This window comes from Carassius carassius, unplaced genomic scaffold, assembly GCF_963082965.1.
Source record: "Carassius carassius unplaced genomic scaffold, fCarCar2.1 SCAFFOLD_64, whole genome shotgun sequence".
Lineage (NCBI taxonomy): Eukaryota > Metazoa > Chordata > Actinopteri > Cypriniformes > Cyprinidae > Carassius > Carassius carassius.
The window spans coordinates 450,952-474,951 of NW_026775161.1; the positions used below are offsets into that span (position 1 = coordinate 450,952).

Here is a 24,000-nt window from a genome sequence, read left to right on the forward strand (position 1 = left end):
AAGAGAGAGAGAGAGAGAGAGGGAGAGGGAGAGAGAGAGAGAGAAAGAGGGAAACGCTGCTGTATGCGGACGACCTGCACAGCAAAATCCCCAGTGTTAATTTAACACTCTGAGTGTGGACTCATATAAACACCGAAGCAGTGTTAAAAGTAACACTGAAGCAGAGTTGAAGTTAATGAGATAATTAAGAAGTTAATGGAGTTATGATTTACCATTATTGAAGACACCTGATGTTAACAAGCAGAATCACCAAACAAGAAAATCACAATTTGTGTGTCACCATTGTAGTGGTCAGTGTTTGCTTTAGTTGGGATTTTGAACCTTCAGTTATTTACTTTAGACTTTGTGGGCTGTGGTAACTGAATTATAACATACAGACCAGAGCAAAGGCAATCATGTGTGCTATTGATTGTGGTTTGAGCTAATAGTCATGGAGTGACCTGAATGCCTGAGTTCAGGTTCCTTTACTGTATACATAAATTAAGTGGAAAAAAAGATAGCAATCCAGCATTTTTGGCATAATTTGACATGCTTTTAAAAGTTAGTTCTACATAAAGAAAAAATTCTTTAGTTTAGACACACAGACATCAAGAATCAGCGTAAGCATCACAACAACGGTGACCATCAAAAAAGCATGTTGTAGCCAATAAAAACACATCCATGGCTCCCATCATGCATTGCGGCATGAATAAATTATGAGCTGAACTGTCTTTTTAACTTTTTATTCTAACTATAATTTATTTTTGCTGTTTTTATGTGAATTTTTAGTATCTAGTTTTGTGATGTTTAGAGTAGATCGGTTTATCTGGATATGCTGTTTGTCACCGTTGTTGAGATTCATACGCTGATTCTTGTTATCTTTGTGTGCCTAAAATCAAAAGTTTAATTAAAAAAAAAATCAGAAACACTTGCAAGAGATGGCTACAAAATGTACAGAAAATGCAGATGCTTTCATTGTGGAATCAAAGCTGTTACAATCAAAAAAGGAAGTTTTATTTAGAGAAAACACTGTAAATTAGTTCAGTAACTCAGGTCAAACAACAATTACATTAAAACATAATCGTTACCACCCAATGACTTTTGCTCTTGACTTACCAAACAAATTTTAAAAACAAAAGTAAAAAGCCACAAGCCAAGATCCCAACTAAAGCAAACACTGACCACTATAATGGTGACACACAAATTGTGATTTTCTTGTTTGGTGATTCTGCTTGTTAACATCAGGTGTCTTCAATAATGGTCAATCATAACTCAATTAACTTCTTAATTATCTCATTAACTTCAACTCTGCTTCAGTGTTACTTTTAACACTGCTTCAGTGTTTATATGAGTCCACACTCAGAGTGTTAAATTAACACTGGGGATTTTGCTGTGTGGTTCTGCTGTCTCCCACAGCCGGGGGTCTCCAGCACAGCCTGGCCCTGCTGGAACAGTACTGTGAGGAGTGGACAAAACCAGAGTCATGGTGTTCCAGAAGAAGGCCAGGTCTCAGGGAAGCAGATATCAGTTCAGTTACAGAGGAGAAGTCCTGGAGCACAGCAGCAGCTGCACTTACCTGGGTCTGGCCGTCAAGACCCTCAATGAGAAGGCACGGAGGGCATTTTATGCCATTAAAACATGGTTTGGCCAATTAAAACTACCAATTAGAACATGGACTGAATTATATCATGCCATCATTGAACCAATTCTACTGTATAGGAGTGAAATTTGGGGAACAGTAATAAAGTTTGAAAATTTGGAATTTGCAAAAAACATTCTAAGGGTAAACAGAGGCTGTTCTAGCAATGCCTGCTAGAAAAAAAGAGCTCAATCTGAAGCACTGAATTGTTCATTTTTTTCTCTGGATCACTCTATACGTATACTCAGAGAGGATGAGATCGCAGTCAAACTGGCAATTCTTACTATTTATTACAATTCTTCATTGTAAATAATTGTATTTATTATTACTTATATTAGAAATACTGTCTGATGTTATAATTTTTATTTTGCTGTATTTATTCATTTATTTTATCTTATGTATTACACTTTTTTGTCTTCTTTTTTTACTTTGATGGTGTAATCATATTCTGTATTGTACACTACTAAAATCCTTTGGCAATACTGTAACACAAATGTCATGCCAGTAAAGAACTTGAACTTAAACACAATCATGTTTGTTATCAGTGAGTCAAGGTTAAGCATATTAACTCCTAACTCGACCTCTGACCCCTAATCCGATGCTCACAGACATCACTAGACTAACACAAACAAGATTTGGCAGATTTTTGAGCCCTTTTAACCAATAAGGGCACACAAAATAAAATAAAAATAAAAAGAGAATAATGTTTGGACACAATGGCAGGTGGTTCAGCTCATCTCTCATGATTCAGTGCACGTTTACAAGGTGCTAAACATCCAGAGCGACTGCGTGCGGACACATTTAATCTGCTCAACATAGTTAAAATCTCCCACTCAGTTTACTGGCTGAGAACATTAGCAAGCATGTGTGTGTGTGTGTGTGTGTGTGTGTGTGTGTCCGCTGTATATCACTGCAACTCTTTCTCATTTTAATTAGATTCTGTGAGGAAGGATTTCTGAAGGCAAAGCTGGCAGGAATACACACACACACACACTCTTGAAGCAATTGGCCAACAACACACACACATACTTCTACTGTTACTACTACATATGTCATTTAGGGAAACTATTTTTTCAGATTTAGCTTATTTCTGAGGACAAATCAGTTCACAAACCACACACTCACACACACACACACACGCCGCAGGGGCTGTTTTAATGACGGCTTGATTCTGAATCATGTGGTGAATCAGACACTCCTGATGAAGGACAGACGTCATTCTGTCACGATCCACACACAACATCTGCAGTCATAGACTGTAAACACGCTGCTCATGCAGAATCTGATTAAAATGAGTCTGCCGCTCAGAATGCTGTCTAGGTAGGGCTCTGTCTGTGGATTGCACAGAGCTACAGATGAGGAACCTGCCGTCCAGCATTAATGTGAGCAGCTCCTGCTCCAAGCTCTAAATAAAGACACTCTTTCTGACAGGACTGCAGTATTTCAGTGTATTCCCAGGCCTCACTTTTCCAGATAACATCCGCATGCGTCTCTGTGCCTCTCTGTCTGTCTCTTTATCTCTCAGGCTTAGCGCGTTTGGTCAGGAGTATGGCGGATAAGCCGCTTTACTTCCATGGACTACATCTCCCATAATTCCTCTGGAGTGCCTCTGAAATCCCACACGAGGAGGAGACGGCGGCGGCGAGGATTTGCTCAACAAGCCTCCATCTTTTCTCATTGCACTGGATTTTCAGCAGCTCAGCAGTGAGAGTTGACGAGACCCTCCACAGACCGAAGCCTTTTATCACACTCACGACAGCAGTCGCATGTTTTTACATGCTCATTCGCTAAAATGTATTATTAAAAAACATAGGTGATAAGTCAATTCATCGAAATTAATCTTGACAAACTACTTATTATTAACAAGTTTTTATAATCAAAAGAAGGAAGTTATTCATTAATTTGTAACAAGTATGCAGCAAATTCGTGAGAGCCATTGATACTTTTATTATGAAATCAAGATAAACATGCAATCATGCAAAGATCAGAGGAAACCTGGATTATTTTTCATGTGTTCAAAACATAACATACATTGTAGTTTTTTTTTTTTTTCTTAATCTGGAAAAGAAAGTGTACAAAAAGTGTTGAAAGTGTAATTGTAATTTAACATGCTTATATATATATGTATATATATATATATATATATATATATATATATATATATATATATATATACATACATACACATACACACACACACACAAATACAAAAATGCAAAAAGTTATTTACTTTTATATTTTTTAAATGTAATCTGCATGTGAACTCAGTTCCTGCATGCGGTGGATTACATCTAATGCAATTATGTAATTGAATTACAGAACAAATGTAAATGATTAAAGGCTGGCGACTGCATCTGAATATTTTCACACACACATACAGATATGACTGATTTCTTTCCAAAATGTAATTGACTGCTCTAAAATATGACACAATATTTAGGACAAAGTCTAGGACACGTTTATTTGATAACTGATTTAATTCCTATTTAGAATTATGTATATGCGTTCATTTTTAAAGTAACTGTTTCCCAAAGCATTGCTAGATGCCAGTGTTTCCTGATGTAAATATGCAAAGATTTGATTTCAGAAAGAGTTATTATAGCTTTTAAACTATTTCTTGTTATGATTTTAAATCTATAGTTAACCTCAGAATGATCTCAGAGTAAAAAGAGGTGCTAAAGTGTGGTTTTCTAGTGGCTGTGATTTAAATTCAATTATTATAATCTTAATTCAAGTGATGAAGGGTTAGAAAGTCTGATAGTAATCAGAGTTGAGTTCTACTGTAAGGTTAAACCTGCCTGCTTTACATGTTTGAAAATGAATAATGAGAAATTTAGAAAAGTAAGCAAAATGGAATTGGTTACATTAATTGAATAAAGTAAATTAAATAGTAACACTACTTATTACATTTTAAATACAGTGATTTGTCATCTGTAACCTATTAAATTAAATTCAATTAAATTACTGTAACCCAAAACAGCCTTCCCAACACTGCTAGAGTGTGAATGCAGTGCATTTTTAGCAGATCTTCAAAAGTAATGTGACATAAAGAACCTGAGACAGCAAAGACACTAGATTCTGATTTCATGATCTCTTAAAGAATTGCTACTTTAAAAACACCTCCTGATCTGCCGCGACTTAAATAAAACATCAGCCGTGTGTGTGTGTGTGTGTGTGTGTGTGTGTATGTGTGTGTGTGTGTGAGATATTTAGCTGAACATGGTCAATAACACAGTGTGAAAGTCAAAAGTCTCCAGTCATTTCTTTTCTCTGTCTCATATGTCTTCAGTGAAAGGCAACAGAAGTGCAGCTGTCAACACATTCAGATCTAAGCAGAGTATGATTGATTGAAACCAATACAGTCTCAAACAGCCGCCATTATGAATATAGAGACGGAGAGAGAGAGAGAGAGAGAGAGTACAGCCACCAGCACTATATGCCTATACTATAAATCACTATATAGCCTAAACCCAACTGAAGCCCTGCATACAGAGTTTTGTAAAAGCATCCTTAGAGTACAGAGAAACACACCTGATTATGCATGAAGGGCAGCATTAGGCCAACAGCCATTATTAATCCACATTAAGAAAAGAGCAAAAACATAAACTAAACAGTGTAATCGGTGGGCGGGGCTTAACAGGGGGCGATGTAGAATCAGTGGGCGGGGCTAAACAGGGGGCGATGTAGAATCGGTGGGCGGGGCTAAACAGGGGGCGATGTAGAATCGGTGGGCGGGGCTAAACAGGGGGCGATGTAGAATCGGTGGGCGGGGCTAAACAGGGGGCGATGTAGAATCAGCGGGCGGGGCTAAACAGGGGGCGATGTAGAATCGGTGGGCGGGGCTAAACAGGGGGCGATGTAGAATCAGCGGGCGGGGCTAAACAGGGGGCGATGTAGAATCAGCGGGCGGGGCTAAACAGGCAGTCATGTAGAACTGCCTGTGTAGCTCCAGAGGTAGAAGCTTCTTCTGCGGAGGCGGTGCTTATTCACACTATTACGTCATAAAGTGGCAAATTCCAAAAATGTTGTTTTGGCAGATTGCCTTCAATTTAAGTTGTTTTTAGACTAATGAGAAAGTTTTGCGTTCTTAAACTTTATGTTTTTATAGTCTCTTACATGTCAAAAGATCAAGGGTATTTTGGCTTCTCGGTTCACAACCCCTTTAAAAACCTTGAGCTCCACAAACAGACTGATCAGGCTAACACGACTAACAATAACCAGCCTCAGTTCATTGACACCCTCATCCACAGAATCCAGCCAACCAAACCATTCATGGACAAAACGTTTTATTTATATAGAATGTTCAAAAACAACAGACATTGGCCAAAGTGATTTACAAATCAGACATAGCACATACAGTGTAAAATTATGTAAAAATGATGTAAAAATGTAAAGTGAGAAAAACCTGTGGAGGTAGAGACTCAGAGAGCACAGGCTGGCTCTGGAGAGAGGCAGATACAGAGCAGCTCATGCCTGTACTATTACCAAACAACCACCTGCTCCAACTAGACTGACATTCAAACACAGCGCTTTCCAAATTTGAAATTATTTGTCCCAACTCCGAAATGCATATTCTTTTACATATATGTATAATATGGACATATATACGTTTCATTTGTCCCCCTTTTATTTTTTTTCTGAGTGTGTGTATGACTCAAATCTTGATTAGATTAAACCATGGTAACCACAAATTAAACATTAATTTACAATTAAATTGACTTAAAAATAAATATGGTAATCCATTTGTCAAAAACATATATATAATAAAAGCATGGTTAATTTGACATGCTCATGAGAAAAACATGACTCATGTACAGTATTATGATTCTTCTGTAAAGATATTGTAGTGATGTACTAATTTTGACAAGTAGACAATTTAGAAAGTATAGTTTTGTTAAATCTTGAGTATTAAAGTCATGAGAGAGATGGATATTGGGGCACTGAAAAGAAAAGGGGAAGTGAAGGTGCAGTTCAGGAGAGAACTTAATTATTTTGCATGTCCCCAACCTAAGGATTTAAATCTTTTTTATGTCAGGTCCATACAAAAAATAGGGATGTAAATGTTTGTTTGTATGAGTGTGAGATTTCCCGGTCTAAATTGTTTTCTGAGTTGGCCCCTCGTGGAAATGAATGGCACAGACATGCGGTTTGATTACTACACAGAGCCCTACTGAAGCTATCAGTGTTTTAATGTACACGAACACATAAACATAATCTCTAGAACTGCTCTGAGTCACTTCATGAGCATTTGACGTATTTTGAGAAAACTATCATCATACAAAGAGACCGCAATGTTTCAAAAGACACCAATGTTTCAGAAGTTTAGTTCACAAGAATAGGACACAATGGTTATTAGATAATCGTATCTGAGTCTATGTATATGCTTTTAATTATTATTATTTTTTAATTAACATTTTTTCCCCAAACCTTTGTTAGATGCAGTGTTATCTGTACTTATGCAAAGATTTGGTTTCAAAAACAGTATCAGTAAACAATTTCTTATGATTTTAAATCTGCACTGAACTTCAGATCAATCTCAAAGTAAAAGGCAGTACTAAAGTCTGATTTTGTGGTGGATGTGTTCATATTTGATCATCTTAATTCAAGTGAAGGATGGTGAAAGTCTGACAGTGCTGAGCACTACTGTAAGGTTAGCCCTGCATGGTGTAAATGTTTGAAAATGATTAACAGTTAATTAATTTATTTATGTTAATGAATTAACATAAAAAATAGTGAAAACTGTTGAAAGTAATCAAAAAGTAATCAAAAGTAATCAGTTACATTACTTAAAGTAATTGAAAAGGTTACACTACTATTACATTTTAAATAAGGTAACTTGTAATCTGTAACCTATTACATTTTCAAAGTAACCTTCCCAATACTGAGCATCATCAACAGAAAGAGAAAAATAATGTGGTTTGACATGAATGTCACGCTCACAACCTTCAGTGGTTCATGACATCTTTATAAAGATCAGCAGAAGAGAAGAAACATGCTGTACTCACCGACTAGAGACGAGTCTCCTACAGACAGAGGGGGGGAGAGAGAGAGAGAGAGAGAGAGAGAGAGAGAGAGAGAGAGAGAGAGAGAGAAAGAGAGAGAGAAAGAGAAAGAGAGAGGGTTTAGTGCTCATGCTCATCCATCAACTCTTACAATCATCTGAAAACATTCACTGCTCATATTAGAGAACAGGTTTGTTTATTAATAATATTGTTGTTTATTAATAAGTAACACAATTTTCAGCCTATTACATCAACATTACTCGTAGTTTTATGTGATTAAAAGACAATCAAGGTCAAAGCAGATTGACATTAAACAGTAAATACATGAATACAGTCAACAAAACACTGGATCTCATTTCGGTCAATATTCAGGACATGGCTGAAAATAAAATAAAGTAAAGGCATGGATTTCATCTCTACAAATATTCATGGCCGGGCAAACAAACATACAAAAAACACAAACTAATAAATAAATACAATGAAGTACAATTCAAGGAATTAAAAAACTCATTTCAACAAATTCATATTTCATCCACAAGTGTAAGTAACAAGCTGCCATTATAACATTTGTGTGCAGAACTGATACCAGTGATACAAATCCAGCCATCATACTGACAAAAACTGAACACTCAGCAGAACAACACTGTCTGGATCCATCCGACACACACACACACACACACACACACACTCACACACACACACACACACACGGTGGAGCAGGTGAAGACATAACTACACACACAAACACAATAAAACAAATGGAGGGCCTCATGAATGTCATGGAATGACTCTAACGACAGCAGCCGGAGGACACTCATGACTTCACAAGGTGTTCCTCAGTGTTTAGTAGGTTTGTTTCTTCACATACATTAGTAAAAAATCTGGAAACAGTCAATTAACACTGTAACAGTGAAAATATATTTGCATATTAAATGCTGTAACAAACAAACAGAGACACGGCCAGTAAAACCACTACTGAGAAAAAATGAGAAACAGCAGCAAAAGACCATCTCTCTCTCTCACAGACACACACGCATTCTCGCAGTCACCCACACAGACTCGTGCATACACACACACACACTTTTATTTGTGACCCCTTCAAATATTGCTCTTGATAAGTTTTACACTCCCTTATAAGGGATCTTCGAACTGTGTCCTCTAGCGGTCACTATGGGGAACGCCTCGTTATGACCTGTGTCTGAAGTGACGTGACATGACATACAGCCAAGTATGGTGACCCATACTCAGAATTCGTGCTCTGCATTTAACCCATTCAAAGTGCACGCACACAGAGCAGTGAAAACACACACACACACTGTGAGCACACACCCGGAGCAGTGGGCAGCCATTTATGCTGCGGCGCCCAGGGAGCAGTTGGGGGTTCGATGCCTTGCTCAAGGGCACCTAAGTCGTGGTATTGCCGGCCCGAGTTTCGAACCCACAACCCTAGGGTTAGGAGTCAAACTCTCTAACCGCTAGGCCATGACTTCCCGCATACGTTGAAAAACACCAACAACAACACGCCAGCGACAGCCTATGACATCACTAGCGGTGCGACTATAGTATAAATAGGCACCGGGAGAACACGTCATTCTCTTCTTCGTCTTCATTTACTATTTTGTTTGAAGCGTACATCATTTAGGAGTGCATGTTTCTCACCAGAGGCTTTGCTCTGATACTTGCAGTTCACAAGGCTCGCATACTGTGGGTGTGTGTGTGTTTGTGTAGTGAAGAGCAAGCTCAAGCGTTCAGCTCTCGAGGGAGTTGAATGCGCTCTGCTGCGCTCATTGTGATGCATTCGCGAGACTACTGAGGGGATGTGAGCATTGCACCATTTACCTCAATTTGTAGACAACATTTGCATGAGTGCATTCACCTCTAGTGGGAATAGCGATGCATTCGCGGCAGCAGATTTCCACTTTCTGCGGTAATCTAGCGAGTGTCCAGGATCGATCCAGGAGCTTAATGCATGCTTCGTGTTGCGTCCCGGTGAGAACATGGAAAGGATCTGATGGGAAATTTCTCCCTATCAGTAATTTCCTTTTGTTTATGCTGCACTCCGGGTTGATTTTTTTTTATAAAATAAAAAACAACAACATTCTCATCCACATCCATAGATTCCAGCATACTAGTTATGCCAACATCGAGGGGATGCGTGAGAATGATTATGAGAAGATGGCACCTGTTAAAGAGAATCTGCCATGCTATCACTCCATGGGGGAAGCATTTTCTCTTCTCTTTCTCTTTCTTTTTGCAAGTCTTTTTGGATACATCTCGCCTTTTAAACTTTGATACCTCTGTCAAGACAGTGGTTGAGAAGTTCAGGGAGGTGAAGGTGTGCTCAGCGGCCTTCAAATCCTTTGTTCCACGAAGGTCCAGGTCTGTTCCCGTACAACCAAGGAGTCCTGGCCCTTCTCGATCTGAGGATCAGAAGGGATCATGGCCTGCACCCCTCCCCCGCCTGCGGGTAGAAGGAATCGAGGGTCAGAGGGCAAGATAAGTGATGTGATTCAGACGAGGCTTCAGAGCTTTCATCTAGATTAGAGTGATACTTGAGTATCTACTCATTTCCTTTGGGGGTTTAACATCTGCCTTATCTTCACCTACCTAATTCACCTGACCGAGGTTAGGTAGGAACTTCCTGCATTAGTTTCCTATCAGAATCAGAATCAGAATGAGCTTTATTGCCAGGTATGTTTACACATATGAGGAATTTGTTTTTGTGACAGAAGCTTCCGCAGTGCAACAAAATGAGTACAATAGTACAATAAGCAGTTTTGTATGTACAGGTATTTTATGTGCAAATTTGAAATCTAGAATAAGTATGTGTGCTAGATAAATGAGTGTTTGTGTGTAAAAATAGTGTAGTGTGTTCTACAGTTATTATCAGGAGTTCATTAGATGGATTGCATGGGGGAAGAAACTGTTCCTGTGTCTGGTTGTTTCTGGTGCTCAGAGCTCTGTAGCGTCGACCAGATGGCAACAGTTCAAAGAGGGAGTGTGCTGGATGTGAGGGGTCCAGAGTGATTTTAACAGCCCTTTTGCTCACTCTGGATAAGTACAGTTCTTGAATAGATGGGAGGGTTGTACCGATAATTCGCTCTGCAGTCTGGACTATCCTCTGTAGTAAGATTTGGTAGCTGAGCTGAACCAGACAGTTACTGAAGTGCAGAGGATGGATTCGATGATGGAGGAGTAGAACTGTTTTAGCAGCTCTTGTGCTAGGTTGAATTTCCTCAGCTGGCGAAGAAAGTACAACCTCTGCTGGGCCTTTTTCACAATGGAGTCAATGTGAATGTCCCACTTCAGGTCCTGAGAGATAGTGGTGCCCAGGAACCTGAATGACTCCACTGCAGTCACAGTGCTGTTCATGATGGTGAGTGGGGGGAGTGCAGGGGGGTTTCTCCTGAAGTCCACGATCATCTCCACTGTTTTGAGCGTGTTAAGCTCCAGGTTGTTGAGACTGCACCAGACAGCCAGCTCTTTAACCTCCTGTCTGTAAGCAGACTCGTCACCGTCCTGAATGAGGCCGATGAGTGTGGTGTCATCTGCAAACTTCAGGAGCTTGACAGAGGGGTCTTTAGACATGCAATCATTAGTGTACAGGGAGAAGAGCAGTGGGGAGAGAGAGAACGCAGCCCTGGGGAGCTCCGGTGCTGGATATATGGGTGCTAGCTGCTGCCTGTCTGTCAGGAAGCTGTTGATCCACTGACAGACGGAGGTGGGCACGGAGAGCTGAGTTAGTTTGGGCAGGAGAAGGTTTGGGATGATAGTGTTAAAGGCCGAGCTAAATTCCACAAACAGGATCCTCACATAAATCCCTGGTCTGTCTAGATGTTGCAGAACATAATGCAGTCTAATGTTTACTGCATCGTCCACAGACCTGTTTGCTCTGTAGCCAAACTGAAGACGTTCCAGTAAGGGTCCAGTAATGTCCTTCAGGTGGGCCAGCACCAGTTTTTCAAATGACTTTATGACCACAGATGTTAGACCTGTATGTATGACCTGTAGTCATTTAGCCCTGTAATTTTTGATTTTTGTTGGGATGGGGATGATGGTGGAGTGTTTGAAGCATGAAGGGACTTCGCACAGCTCCAGCGATCTGTTGAAGATCTTTGTGAAGATGGGGGCCAGCTGGTCAGCACAGGATTTCAGACAGGCTGGTGTAACACAATCTGGGCCTGGTGCTTTTTTCCTTTTCTGCTTCCGGAAGACCTGGCACATCTCCTCTTCGCTGATCTGAATTGCAGGTGTGAGGAAGAGAGGGGTTGCAGGAGGTGTGAATGGTGAGAGTGCTTGATTGGAGAGGTGTTCAGGGCAGGTGATTGGTGTTCTTTCAAACCTGCAGTAAAACTCATTCAGATCATCTGCCAGTTGTTGATTCTCCACAGTGCTGGGGGATGGTGTCTTGTAATTAGTGATCTCCTTCAGGCTTTTCCACACTGATGCGGAGTCGCTGGAAGTGTCCTTATTTTTCCAGAATAATTCCTCTTTGCCACTCTGATCTCCTTTTCCAGTGTGTATAGCCTGTTTATACAAGACATTGCCCCCCTTCCTGTAAGCATCTTCTTTGTTTTGCAGTGAACCACGGTTTGTCATTGTTGTAAGTTAGATGAGTCCTGGTAGGAATACAGATATCCTCACAGAAACTGATATAAGATGTTACACTTCCTGTGAGCTCGTCCAGATCGAACAGATTTGGAAGCAGCTTCAAAAGCACTCCCATCAGTGAGGTCAAAACAAGATTGAAGTTCTTTCCTTGAGAACTTCATCTTTGTTTCCAAATGCAATGACTTCAGTTTTTTCCTTGTTTAACTGAAGAAAGTTCTGGCACATCCAACTATTAATTTCATCAATGCATTGGCAGAGGGAGTCAATGGGGCTGTAGTCATTTGGAGATAAGGCTAGGTAAATCTGGGTATCATCAGCATAGCTGTGATAGGCAATTAGGTTCTTTCTCATTATTTGACTTAGTGGTAGGATATAAAGACTAAACAAGAGCGGTGCGAGAATTGAGCCTTGTGGGACTCCACATGTCATGGACGTCCACTTAGACTTATGCTCTCCTAGACTCGCATAATAACCTCTCCCTTCTAAGTATGACCTGAACCAATTGAGTACCATCCCAAAAAGCCTAACCCAGTTTTCCAGTCTCTATAGAAGTATCAACAGTGTCAAATGCAGCACTTGGATCTAGTAATACCAGAATCTGAATTTAAGCTAATATCATTTATTATCTTAATGAAAAAAAAAAGTGAAAGTGACGTGACATTTAGCCAAGTATGGTGACCCATACTCAGAATTCGTCCAGGTATTAATTTGTGCTTAAGTATTTTTTCAGCTGATTAAAAACTACCTTTCCAATAATCTTGTCTATAAAAGGAAGATTTGAAATTGGTCTATAATTCCTCAAAATGGTGTTATCAAGAAGAGACCAAGAAAGAAGTGAGGCTTTCACCAGTTCTAAGAGATCTGCTTTCTAAACAGTTTAGCACACTTTTGAAAAAATATTTGGGAAGTGTGTCAAGATAGCAGGTTGACGATTTAAGGTGCTGTACTATTTCTTTTGCTATCGATTTTTTTAAAACAGACATAGTATCTTCTTTTTGATATTGTGGTTGAATCTGTCTGTCCTCTGCATTACTTGAGGATGTGCTAATCGCCTTCCTGATATTGATGATCTTCTCAGAAAAGAAGGATGCAAACTCATTGCATTTGCTGTCTGATAGCATTTCACTGGGAATCTGACTTGGGGGGGTTGTCAGTCTCTCAACAGTGGCAAAAAGAGTACGAGTGTTATTTAAGTTACTGTTTATAAGGTTTGAGAAGAAATTCTGTCTAGCTGTGGCTAGTTTCACATTGAAAGCATGAAGGCTGTCTTTGTAGATGCTATAGTGAATTTCAAGTTTTGTCTTCCTCCACATCCGCTCTGCTTTTCTGCATTGTCTTTTCATAGTCTGAACTGCTGTTGATCTTCTCCAAACTGATTTCTGTCTGTTTCTTTTCTTACTAACTATTATTGGAGCAATATCATCAATAACATTCTTAACTTTTGAGTTAAAGGAATCAAGGAGAGTATCAACAGAGTCTGCAGAAATGCTTGGTGTTAAAGATATAGCCTCCATAAATAGTACACCTGTGTTCTCGTTAATGCATCTCCTTCTGACAGAGACCGATCTAGGTTCAGTGGTAGCAGAGATCAATATATCAAAGAAAATACAGAAGTGATCAGATAGTGCTATGTCCTTAATAACAATGGATGAAATGTTTAGACCCCTACTGATGATTAAGTCTAGAGTGTGTCCACCTTTGTGTGTGGGTCCATGCACATGCTGAATCAAGTCAAACGCGTTTAGAACCGTTATTATTTCTTTTCTAGTTTTGTTTTTTACATTATCTATGTGAATATTAAAATCCCCTGCAATAGCAAAACAGCCAAACTCTGAGGAAATCATTGATAACATTTTTTGTGACCTCTTCAACAAAGGCTGGAGAGTATTTTGAGGACTGTAAATAATGCTCATAATAGTGCTCAACAGGTGAGAGGATGACTGATGGGTCATATAACACACACTACAGATCTGCACTGGATTATACAGACTGCTATTTGCTCTGGTTACTGAAGGTCATGAGTCCAGACAAACTGCGTTTCAGCACAAACTCATCACACAGACCAGGCAGCTCATCGTCCAGCACTGGATTTAATGGTTAGGTTTGCTCATTTACTGCAGTTTTCAGTGTATCGTCTGATGGTTCACTTGATGTCTCAGTTCTACAGATGTTCCTCTTGAAGCACAATGAATGCACTCAAACAGCATCAAACACTACAGCAATCTTTGAGATGGGAATGCTAAATTAAGGCTATTAAACCTATATTACCATCATCATTTGAAGAAAAAAAAAACATGAAGTTTTTATCCTGGTACATTTCCTGTGAACATGAGACCACAAGCCAAACTCTCAAAACAGCAGCAGCAGATCATCAAAATAAAAGCTTGAGTGTTTACTGTTTAAAAAAAATGAAGATATAAATGGTTAATAATTTTACTCTTTTTTTTTATTCTACAGCATTGCTACAGTATATTTTGTATACTTAGTTTATTTTGTATTAAATAATAATTAAAATAAAATCATGATATGTATTACTATATTGTCATATAAAACACAAATAGTTACTGAAAGAGGTGTGAGATGGTTTTTGTAAAAAGTAAAGCCAAGTATGAATATTCTAAGTATGATTTATTTAGCCAAATTGTTCTGTCCGTCTATTTATTATTATTATTATTATTATTATTTTTCTATGCAGATGCACTCATCAGCAGAATAACCCCAACAGCACTCAAAAGATTCATTCTTTCAAAATAAAAATCTTCAAGTCAGCTAGTGAAAATTACTGTGTTTTGTATATTACAAAATATTGCAATGTCAGTTTTAAGACAAAATATCGCCATGACACTGACACACTGTTGTTTCTGGTCTATTGACTGGTATTAGTGCACACACTTTGCTGTATTATTTCTGTACTCTGGAATAAAACACACTGGACACCTGCGTCATCTGTCAAAGGTCTGCAGCAGGTCTGTGCTCAGAATCCACGTCATCAAAACCCTGAGACAAACATAGACTCTGATCTGAACACATCCAGACGCTTCACCTTCATCATCATCATCATCAACACCTCCTGAACCTTGACAAATAGGATGAAGAACTGTGATCTGGACTTGATTGTAAGGAAATAGAATTAAGATGAATTGAAATTCATTAATTTATTGATATTTTTATTTAAAAAAATACTAGAAAGAGTGGTGTTCATAAGACTTAAAGTCTTGATTTTTATTATCATTATTATTATTAATATTAATAATAATATGTCTCTATATTATATAATTTAATGAATAAACTTTTGTGAATCAAGGTGGAAAAACACTTCATTTCCCAGAATGCATCAGTTGAGTTGAGCTTCTTTGAATTGCACTTCAGTACCTTCAGCATAACTCTACAACTGTTGCCAGGAGAGAAGTCTGTTGCCTGGTAACCGTGACAGGCAAGCTGGAGGAATGATGGCACGGTTACCATCACCACGGCAACACTGAGAAAGAAAAGATGTACCTTACAGCAAAGAGAGAGAGCGCAAATGATTTTGTCACTGCTTCTCATGTATATAGTGATACCATTTGATATGTGAAAATACATAGGGTAATTGTTAATATAAATACAAATATATTGAACATATGTGTGTATGGTGGGGGGGGGGGGGGTGTTTAATGGCATCTTTTTTCTTTTTTTTTGCAACAAAGGCAAATATCACTGATACCAACACTACGGATGTCTTTATGTAATTGTCCTTTTATTAAATAAAATAAATCCTTAAAGCCACTGAAGTTATTGATTTCCTTTTTTTTCCCTTTTGTTCTTTGATGAACAGACATCACAGCTGCCGGGTTATTAGGTTATTTGGCTGCTATTACTTTAAGAGCTGTGGCACAGATGACACACATGCTCGTAGTTTCATTCGCACTTTAATATGAAATAAAACAGGCTACAGGACTTGGAACAAAACACCTCGCCAGTTTAAGCGTACAAACACAAACAGACGTGAAATGCTTAATTCAACACTGGTGCGCTGTGTTCTGTGTGCACACATAAAGCCACATCTCACAGCCCGCGAACACTGAATTGATATTCATCTTGGCAAGCATCCCTAAAAAAAACTTAGTTTATGTAAACAGTTGAGAAAAAATTATTGGATTATTTTGGATTGCCTTTTAAAGTGTCCACGCCTATTTTACCAGCTGCTGTCAGTGTTCTTAATGTTAATCCAAGAAAATACAGAGAGAAAATCATGTACTGCTCTTTACTGAATTACTCTGTAGTTTTAACAAGAATTAATCTATATTTAATGTATACAGTGAAGACTACAATGCTACTTTACATTTAATTATTCAGTTTCTGTACTTGAACACATAAAACCTTGAAAAAAAAAAGAAAAAAAAGAACAGAAAACCACCTTGTTTAATTTGTAACTTTGTTCTATTTATTTATTTGTGCTATTCACACAGTTTCAAACAGGGCCCATAAGCACAAGCTGCCCCTGACTGACCCTGTTGGCCTCTAATGTGTGACTGACCACATGTGTTTCTGCTTTTCCTGATCCGCTCCAGGTGTTAATCCCACCTCTGGATGCTGAGAGTGTCCACGCTTAATTCCCATAATCCCCTGCACACAACAACACACACTCCAAGCGTCTGCCGGCTCTCATCTCAGCGCCGGACAGCCGTCCGTCCTTCTGTCTCAGGGCAATGTCTTATTATTTTCAGGGTAATTTCTGAGATAGGAGAGTTTTTCCCAAAGGATGGACAGGTTGTTTACAGACTATTTTATATTTCTGGTCAAGTGTCAGAGTGTAAGATAAATGTCACGCATCTCTCTTACAGAGAACACACACTATTTTCTGTCAGCAGCTAAATCTCTGGATGCCGTTTCATTAAATGTGTCGCTTTCCATGCCGATGTGAGAAAATGCTTTTCAATTTCAGATCAGAAAGCAATTTGCGCTGGAGAAAATGGAGGTGGGTGTCAGCAGCGGCGGGCCGTCATGTCAGACTGTAATTATCAGACTGGTCTGTCTGTCAGACTCTAAACACCCTAAAAACAGGAGCGACAGACAGGAACCGGTTCACACACAGGCGCAGAAATGGCTCGCGTGTCATCTACTGCTTCTGTCACACATCTCACTGACACTGTTAGAGAGCTTCTTACCATTTTAAATCAGATTTGATTTGCATATTTTCTTGGAACTTTTTAATTTTGTTAAGGTTTTAGTACTTTTCACTTGTGTGTTTTTCTCGTTTTTATGTTGTTGTTTTTAAATACATAATTGTTATAATTTTTTATTTCAGTTTTAGATTTGGCGACTAACTGAAATAAGGATTGTTTACATTTTCTTTGATTTAAAGTAACAAAGTTTTCTGTTGTTGTAGATGATGGTTTAGTCTGAATAATCCTGCCCTACAGAACTACAGTAATAGGATTCAGAGTCATCTACATCTCTGTCCTGATTTTCATTCTGGTGATTGTTTGTGCTGCAGATATCAGGCCGCTCGGAGGAAAGCTGATTTCTGCGGATGTTGCCTGAGCATCTAATTTGAGGACTGTTATTAATGTGCTGAAATACAGATCTAATCATTTGCTCTGCTGGTTATAACACAGTCGTTTGCATATGGACAGCAATTTGAGCAGAGACCGAGCTAATCAAACTCCTCAGTGATGCTGAAAGATGCCTGGAGAAAGAGAGACAGAGAGAGACGTGTGTTCAACATAACCAGACAATTACAGACCGACTGAAACAGAGAGAGAGAGAGAGAGAGAGAGAGAGAGAAGCTGGACAAACACACTAACACACAAACATACACACATACACCTCAAATATTTTGGGGCCAGGGGCCCTTCACAGGGGAGAAAATGTTCCCAAGCTTACTACAGTTGGTATTTTAGAATAGGACCCAGAATGCAGCAGCACGGCTGGTCTTCAACGAGCCCAAAAGAGCCCATGTCACACCTCTCTTTATCTCCTTGCACTGGCTCCCGGTTGCAGCTCGCATCAAGTTCAAGACACTGATGCTTGCATATAGAACAGCCACAGGTTCAGCACCCACCTACTTCCTCTCACTATTATGAATCTACATACCCTCCAGAAGTCTGAGATCTAATATTTGATATTTAATATTTTAATAACATTTTAATAAACTAATAATGTATAGTTGAGTTCATTTGAGTACAGATAATATGCAGATGGCAGATTTATGTACTTTCATATTCACAGAAACTCTTTCATAACAACATTGGATTGAGTGTACAGCAACTACTTCTGATTAATTCAATAAATAATATGATAAATTCTTTAACATTACAGTAAATTATGTTATAATAACTTCTGTGATTCTGGCCACATTTTCCACATTGTGAAAATCACATTGCCCAAAAACCCCTGATCTAACGAACGACATTCAGATGTTTTTAAGTTAGGAAGTGTCTGAACACCTTTAACGTTTGGATGACACCACATTACATGCATGTGAAAATGATTTCTGCTGGATTCCTCTGGTTTCTGTCTTTAGCGTGTCACTGTGTCACACGTGATTGGTGAGGATGTGATCACGTGACAGGATGCTGATGAGCACTGCTCTCAGGTGAGAGGTTTTCTCATATTCATGTAACTGATGAGAGTTTGCTCTGCATCCCGCTGACACACCATTACATCTGATACCATACTAATAACAAGATCAACATCAGCCTGAACTTCACATCAAACACTGCAGATCTGCCACTAACAGGCCATTTCTTTAAATGGAAGATAGCTGCATTTACATGGACCCTACCAATCCGATCGTAATAGGACTAGAAGCACAATCAGAAAAACACACACATGTAAACACATCAATCGGATAGAGTTGGCCAGATCCAACTAAAATTTCGATTGGATTGTAAGGGGGTGGTTTATTCCTTTTGTAATCCGAGTGAGAGGACATGTAAACACTTGATCAGATTGAAAACCGAAACTGGAAAACACTGCGCATGTGCAGTGATGTAGAAATAGTGTAATGACGTATGAACGAGCTGTTCTTCAAGTGTCCCATCATTATAAAACTCCCATTTCACTCAGCATCTGTGAAGAGGAGCAGGACAACGCCCCATCAGAGTCCTTGTTTAAGACTCTCACCAACGACTGCTGGTTTTGGGTGCAGGAAGGGGCACTTTTACTCCAATTTATTTTATTGTTTTAGGTCGTCACCTAATTAGACCAAAATGAGATAAATATCACATGTGCTTCTTAAAACAGTATGCAACAGCAGCCGGAAACTATATATTCATGCAGTGTGTGCAAAGATTAAATCTGATCAGAAGCTTGTGACATATAAACACGAAGATCAGCCCGATCACTTTATTTAGTGTTCATGTAAACACTATGTTCAGATTCATCAATCAGAATGAATTCATTCCGATGGAAGCAAAAAAGTGTCCATGTAAACACACCTAATGATGTATCTAATGATTTCATTTTAAACTTAGATAATCAAACTGAGGGCCCTATTTTAACGATCTAAACACAAAGTGTAAAGCTCACGGCGAGGGTGCACTGAGGGCATGTCCATCGCTATTTACACGGCGGAATTTGTTGCCGGAAAAGCTGAACGCTTCTCAAGCGAAGAAACAGATCTGCTCGTGCGTGAAGTTAAAGCATGGGAGCAGATAATCTACGGGACAAGCAGTCGTTGATGAGAGTCTTAAACAAGGACTCTGATGGGGCGTTGTCCTGCTCCTCTTCACAGATGCTGAGTGAAATGGGAGTTTTATAATGATGGGACACTTGAAGAACAGCTCGTTCATACGTCATTACACTATTTCTACATCACTGCACATGCGCAGTGTTTTCCAGTTTCGGTTTTCAATCTGATCAAGTGTTTACATGTCCTCTCACTCGGATTACAAAAGGAATAAACCACCCCCTTACAATCCAATCGAAATTTTAGTTGGATCTGGCCAACTCTATCCGCTCCGCACGATCAGTCAGTTAATATATGTGTGTGTATTGGCACGATTGTTCAATTAATTCGCCAATTTCATTCGTCATTATAGTAGTAATAGGCTGATTTGCAAATAGGTAGCCTAATTTTAATACACGCAATGACTATCCGTTATTACATTTTTATATTTATGTAGCCTACACAATAATATTCTTTTACACTGTAATCCTTTTGTTTTTAATATTTGGCATGTTTGTGTGATGTGCATCCCTGTGTGTAATAAGCAAACTCAACGCACACTGTGGACCGCCCAGAGGAGCATTTTCTAGCGCTCTTTATAAATAACAAAACAATATTGCGCCAATGACTTTAGACTTTAGACCAGGTTTGAGTTGGTCTATGGCGCAGTCTATTTTCTGCTCCTTAAAATAGCATTGCACCAGTAATGCACCTGAACACACCTCTTTTTTAGACCAGCACGCCCCTGGGCACACAAATGGGCGCAAATGCATTTGCTAATTAAACGAGGTGGTGCTGGTTGGTATGGAAAATATGAACGTGCCGGACTGAGACTAGCAAACACACTTGTGCTGTGCCTTGTGTTGCATTGCAACAGGTGTATGATAGGGCCCTGAATATAAATTACTGTAATGAGAGCCATCCGCTTATATATGTCAATTTATACACACACACACATATGATACACATTGAAAATGTGTTTTCAACATTGATAATAATCAGAAATGTTTCTTGAGCAGTAAATCATCATATTATTCTGATTTCTGAAGATCATGTGACACTGAAGACTGGAGGAATGATGCTGAAAATACAGCGGAGCATCACAGAAATACATTACACTTTAACACAGATTCACACAGAAAACAGATGATTTACACTGATATAATATTTCACTGTTTTTACAGTATTTTTGCTTAAATAAATGCAGCCTTGGTGAACAGGAGAGACATTTTTCAGAAACATTATATAATCTTACTGACTTTTGGCCACCATCGCTCGCTCGCTCATATTAAATACCTCAGATGTACAAACCCCTAAAACCACTGACTAAAATGTGTGTAATCATTTAAGATTTCTATGAAAAACTATTCAGTTTGTGTTATTATTATTGAGCATAATGTTAACTGAATTACATCCCTGCATATAATACACAGTCAAATTCTTGAGTAAAATACAGATGATATAACAGTCCATATAACTGCCACCACTGTGCGTGTGAGCGTCTGTGTTTTATGTGGTTTTAAGTTTTTTGTTTTTGGAAGTATCTTAACTCTGGATTATTAGCGTGAGCGATCCCTGACGACATGATTATGGTTGCACTTAATAATCGTACACTTGTTTGCCTTCTGTGGCTGTGGATATTGATTGTTTGGAAAGTTGCACAAACATTCCACGTGATGAAAGAGCCGGGCCTGCCTGTCATAGCGTACAGCCGACATGAGCTTCTACAGTTGCGGTTTACAGCATCAAGTCTATCAGATCCTGATGTTAATCTATCAGAAATCAAGCCCAGGGCAAAAGTTAGGAAGAGAGGCAGCAGAGGAGGTGTCCGAGTCAGAAACCGTCAGCGGGGATACAAACCTGTCTTACCCTCGGATACTATGGGGAATGTCCGCTCTCTCGTCAACAAGGCGGATGAATTAACAGCTTGTTTGAAGTTCAAACGCACGTTTCGGCAGACCAGTTTACTCTGTCTTTCTGAGACGTGGCTGTCTGATAGGATACCTGATTCTCATGTGGAGATGGAAGGCTTTACACTTCACAGGATGGACAGAGCTCAAGCAAGTACGGGTAAAAAGCAAGGTGGAGGTGTCTGTCTGTATGTGAACAACCGCTGGTGCCATACTCAACATGTTACGGTAAAAGAAAGAGTCTGTGACCCGAATATTGAGCTCATTGCAGTGAGTTGTAGACCTTACTACCTACCCAGGGAGTTCTCCCATGTTATTGTCATGGTGGTGTATATCCCACCATCAGGAAATGGGAATTGTGCCATTGAGACAATTTCGAGAATCACGCATGACTTACAGCGCTCTTCTCCAGATGCGCTGGTTATTGTGAACGGGGATTTTAATCACTGCACTCTCTCCACCACCTTACCATCTTTTAAACAAATGGTGACGTGTCCTACGAGGGGTGATAACACTATTGACTTGTTTTATACAAATGTTGAGGATGGCTATGTTGCTAAATTGCTTCCTCCACTGGGTAAATCAGACCATAATTTGATAAACTTGACTTCCAAATGTTCAACGGTGATACGTAAACAGCCGATTACGACAAAGACTGTGCGCGTCTGGTCAGATGATGCTTGTGAAGCACTAAAGGGGTGTTTTGAATGCACCGACTGGTCTGTGTTTTTTGATGGAGACAGTGACTTGGACAGTATCTCTGACGATTTCTCTTCTGTACATGAGAATGTCCTCTCTAATCTAAGGCAGAGCAGTTCTGAGGACTGTAGTTCAGCTAGTAATCTTAGTATGGAAGAGGTTCGTCAGCAGTTAAGGCGTATTAAACCTAACAAGGCAGAAGGTCCCGATGGTGTACATCCACGTACTTTAAAAGTGTGTGCTGATCAGCTATGCTCTGTCCTTCATTCACTGTTTTCTTTGTCTCTGTCCTCTGCTAAAATACCGGTTATGTGGAAAACATCTTGCCTTATTCCTATTCCTAAAAAAGCCAAGGTGTCAAATAGTCTTGCTAATCTGAGGCCTATAGCTCTGACATCACACATTATGAAATGTTTTGAGAGGGCTGTACTTGATCATCTGACTAGGCAGGTGTCTGTTTTTCAGGATCCCTTGCAATTTGCATATAGGAAGGAAGTGGGGGTAGATGATGCACTATTATTTATGTTACATAATATTTACAGTCATCTCGAAACTACTGCTAGTTCTGTTAGAATCATGCTTTTTTGATATTTCGAGTGCTTTTAATACTATACAGCCACATACAGTATTTTAGCTAACAAATTAATTAATTTTAAATTGCATAATTCAACTATTGCCTGGATTTTAGATTATCTGTTATTACGACCACAGTTTGTTTGTTCTGACATTATTTTAACTAATACTGGAGCACCTCAGGGCACAGTTCTATCTCCCTTTTTATTTACACTTTACACTGCGGACTATAGGCACAGTCAGTCATCCTGTCTGGTACAAAAATTCTCTGACGACACTGCTTTAGTAGGTCTACTTAATCAGGGTGATGACCTTGCTTATAGAAGGGAGGTCAAGTCTTTTTCTAGCTGGTGTCAAACTTTCTAAAACTAAATATAGGGAAGACTAAAGAACTTGTGATTGATTTTAGAAAGAAAAAGGAGAAGGTCCTCCCAGTCACAATTAATGGTCAGCCGATTGAAATTGTTCAGTCATATACATTTCTAGGTGTCCATTTGGATGAAAAATTAAATTAGAAAGAGAATACTAATGTTTTAATAAAGAAGGTTCAGTCAAGACTTTTCTTTTTGAGAAAACTCAGATCTTTTAACATTAGTACAAAGCTTTTAGATGTTTTCTATCAGGGGATCTTGGCTAGTGTTCTTTTTTTATGCTGTCCTTTGCTGGGGGGGCAGCTTATCTGTTGATGATAAAAATAGGATAAATAAGATGATCAAGAGAGCTGGTTCGGTTATTGGTCTTATCCCAGACTCACTTGAGGTCATTGTGGAGAAGAGGATGAGGTCGAAATTAAAAATTGTTATGTTTTTTGAAGGCCATCCACTATATAGTGTTTTTAATGGACTCAGAAGCTCTTTCAGCGAGCGTTTAATTATGCCTCGGTGCTCCAGTGAGCGATTGAGAAGGACTTTTGTTCCTGCAGCGGTCAGATATTTT

General features: G+C 39.1%; 1 protein-coding gene across 7 annotated transcripts in view; it reads right to left on the reverse strand.

The window, feature by feature from the left end:
* LOC132137490 (neurexin-2-like) overlaps positions 1 to 24,000 on the reverse strand; it is a 430,743-nt gene that overhangs the window by 298,218 nt on the left and 108,525 nt on the right. For all 7 annotated transcript variants that reach the window (XM_059547511.1, XM_059547513.1, XM_059547509.1 and 4 more), the window contains one exon: positions 7,624 to 7,641. In XM_059547511.1, coding sequence (XP_059403494.1) covers positions 7,624 to 7,641 — 18 coding nt within the window. The remainder of the gene's footprint in view (positions 1 to 7,623; positions 7,642 to 24,000) is intronic.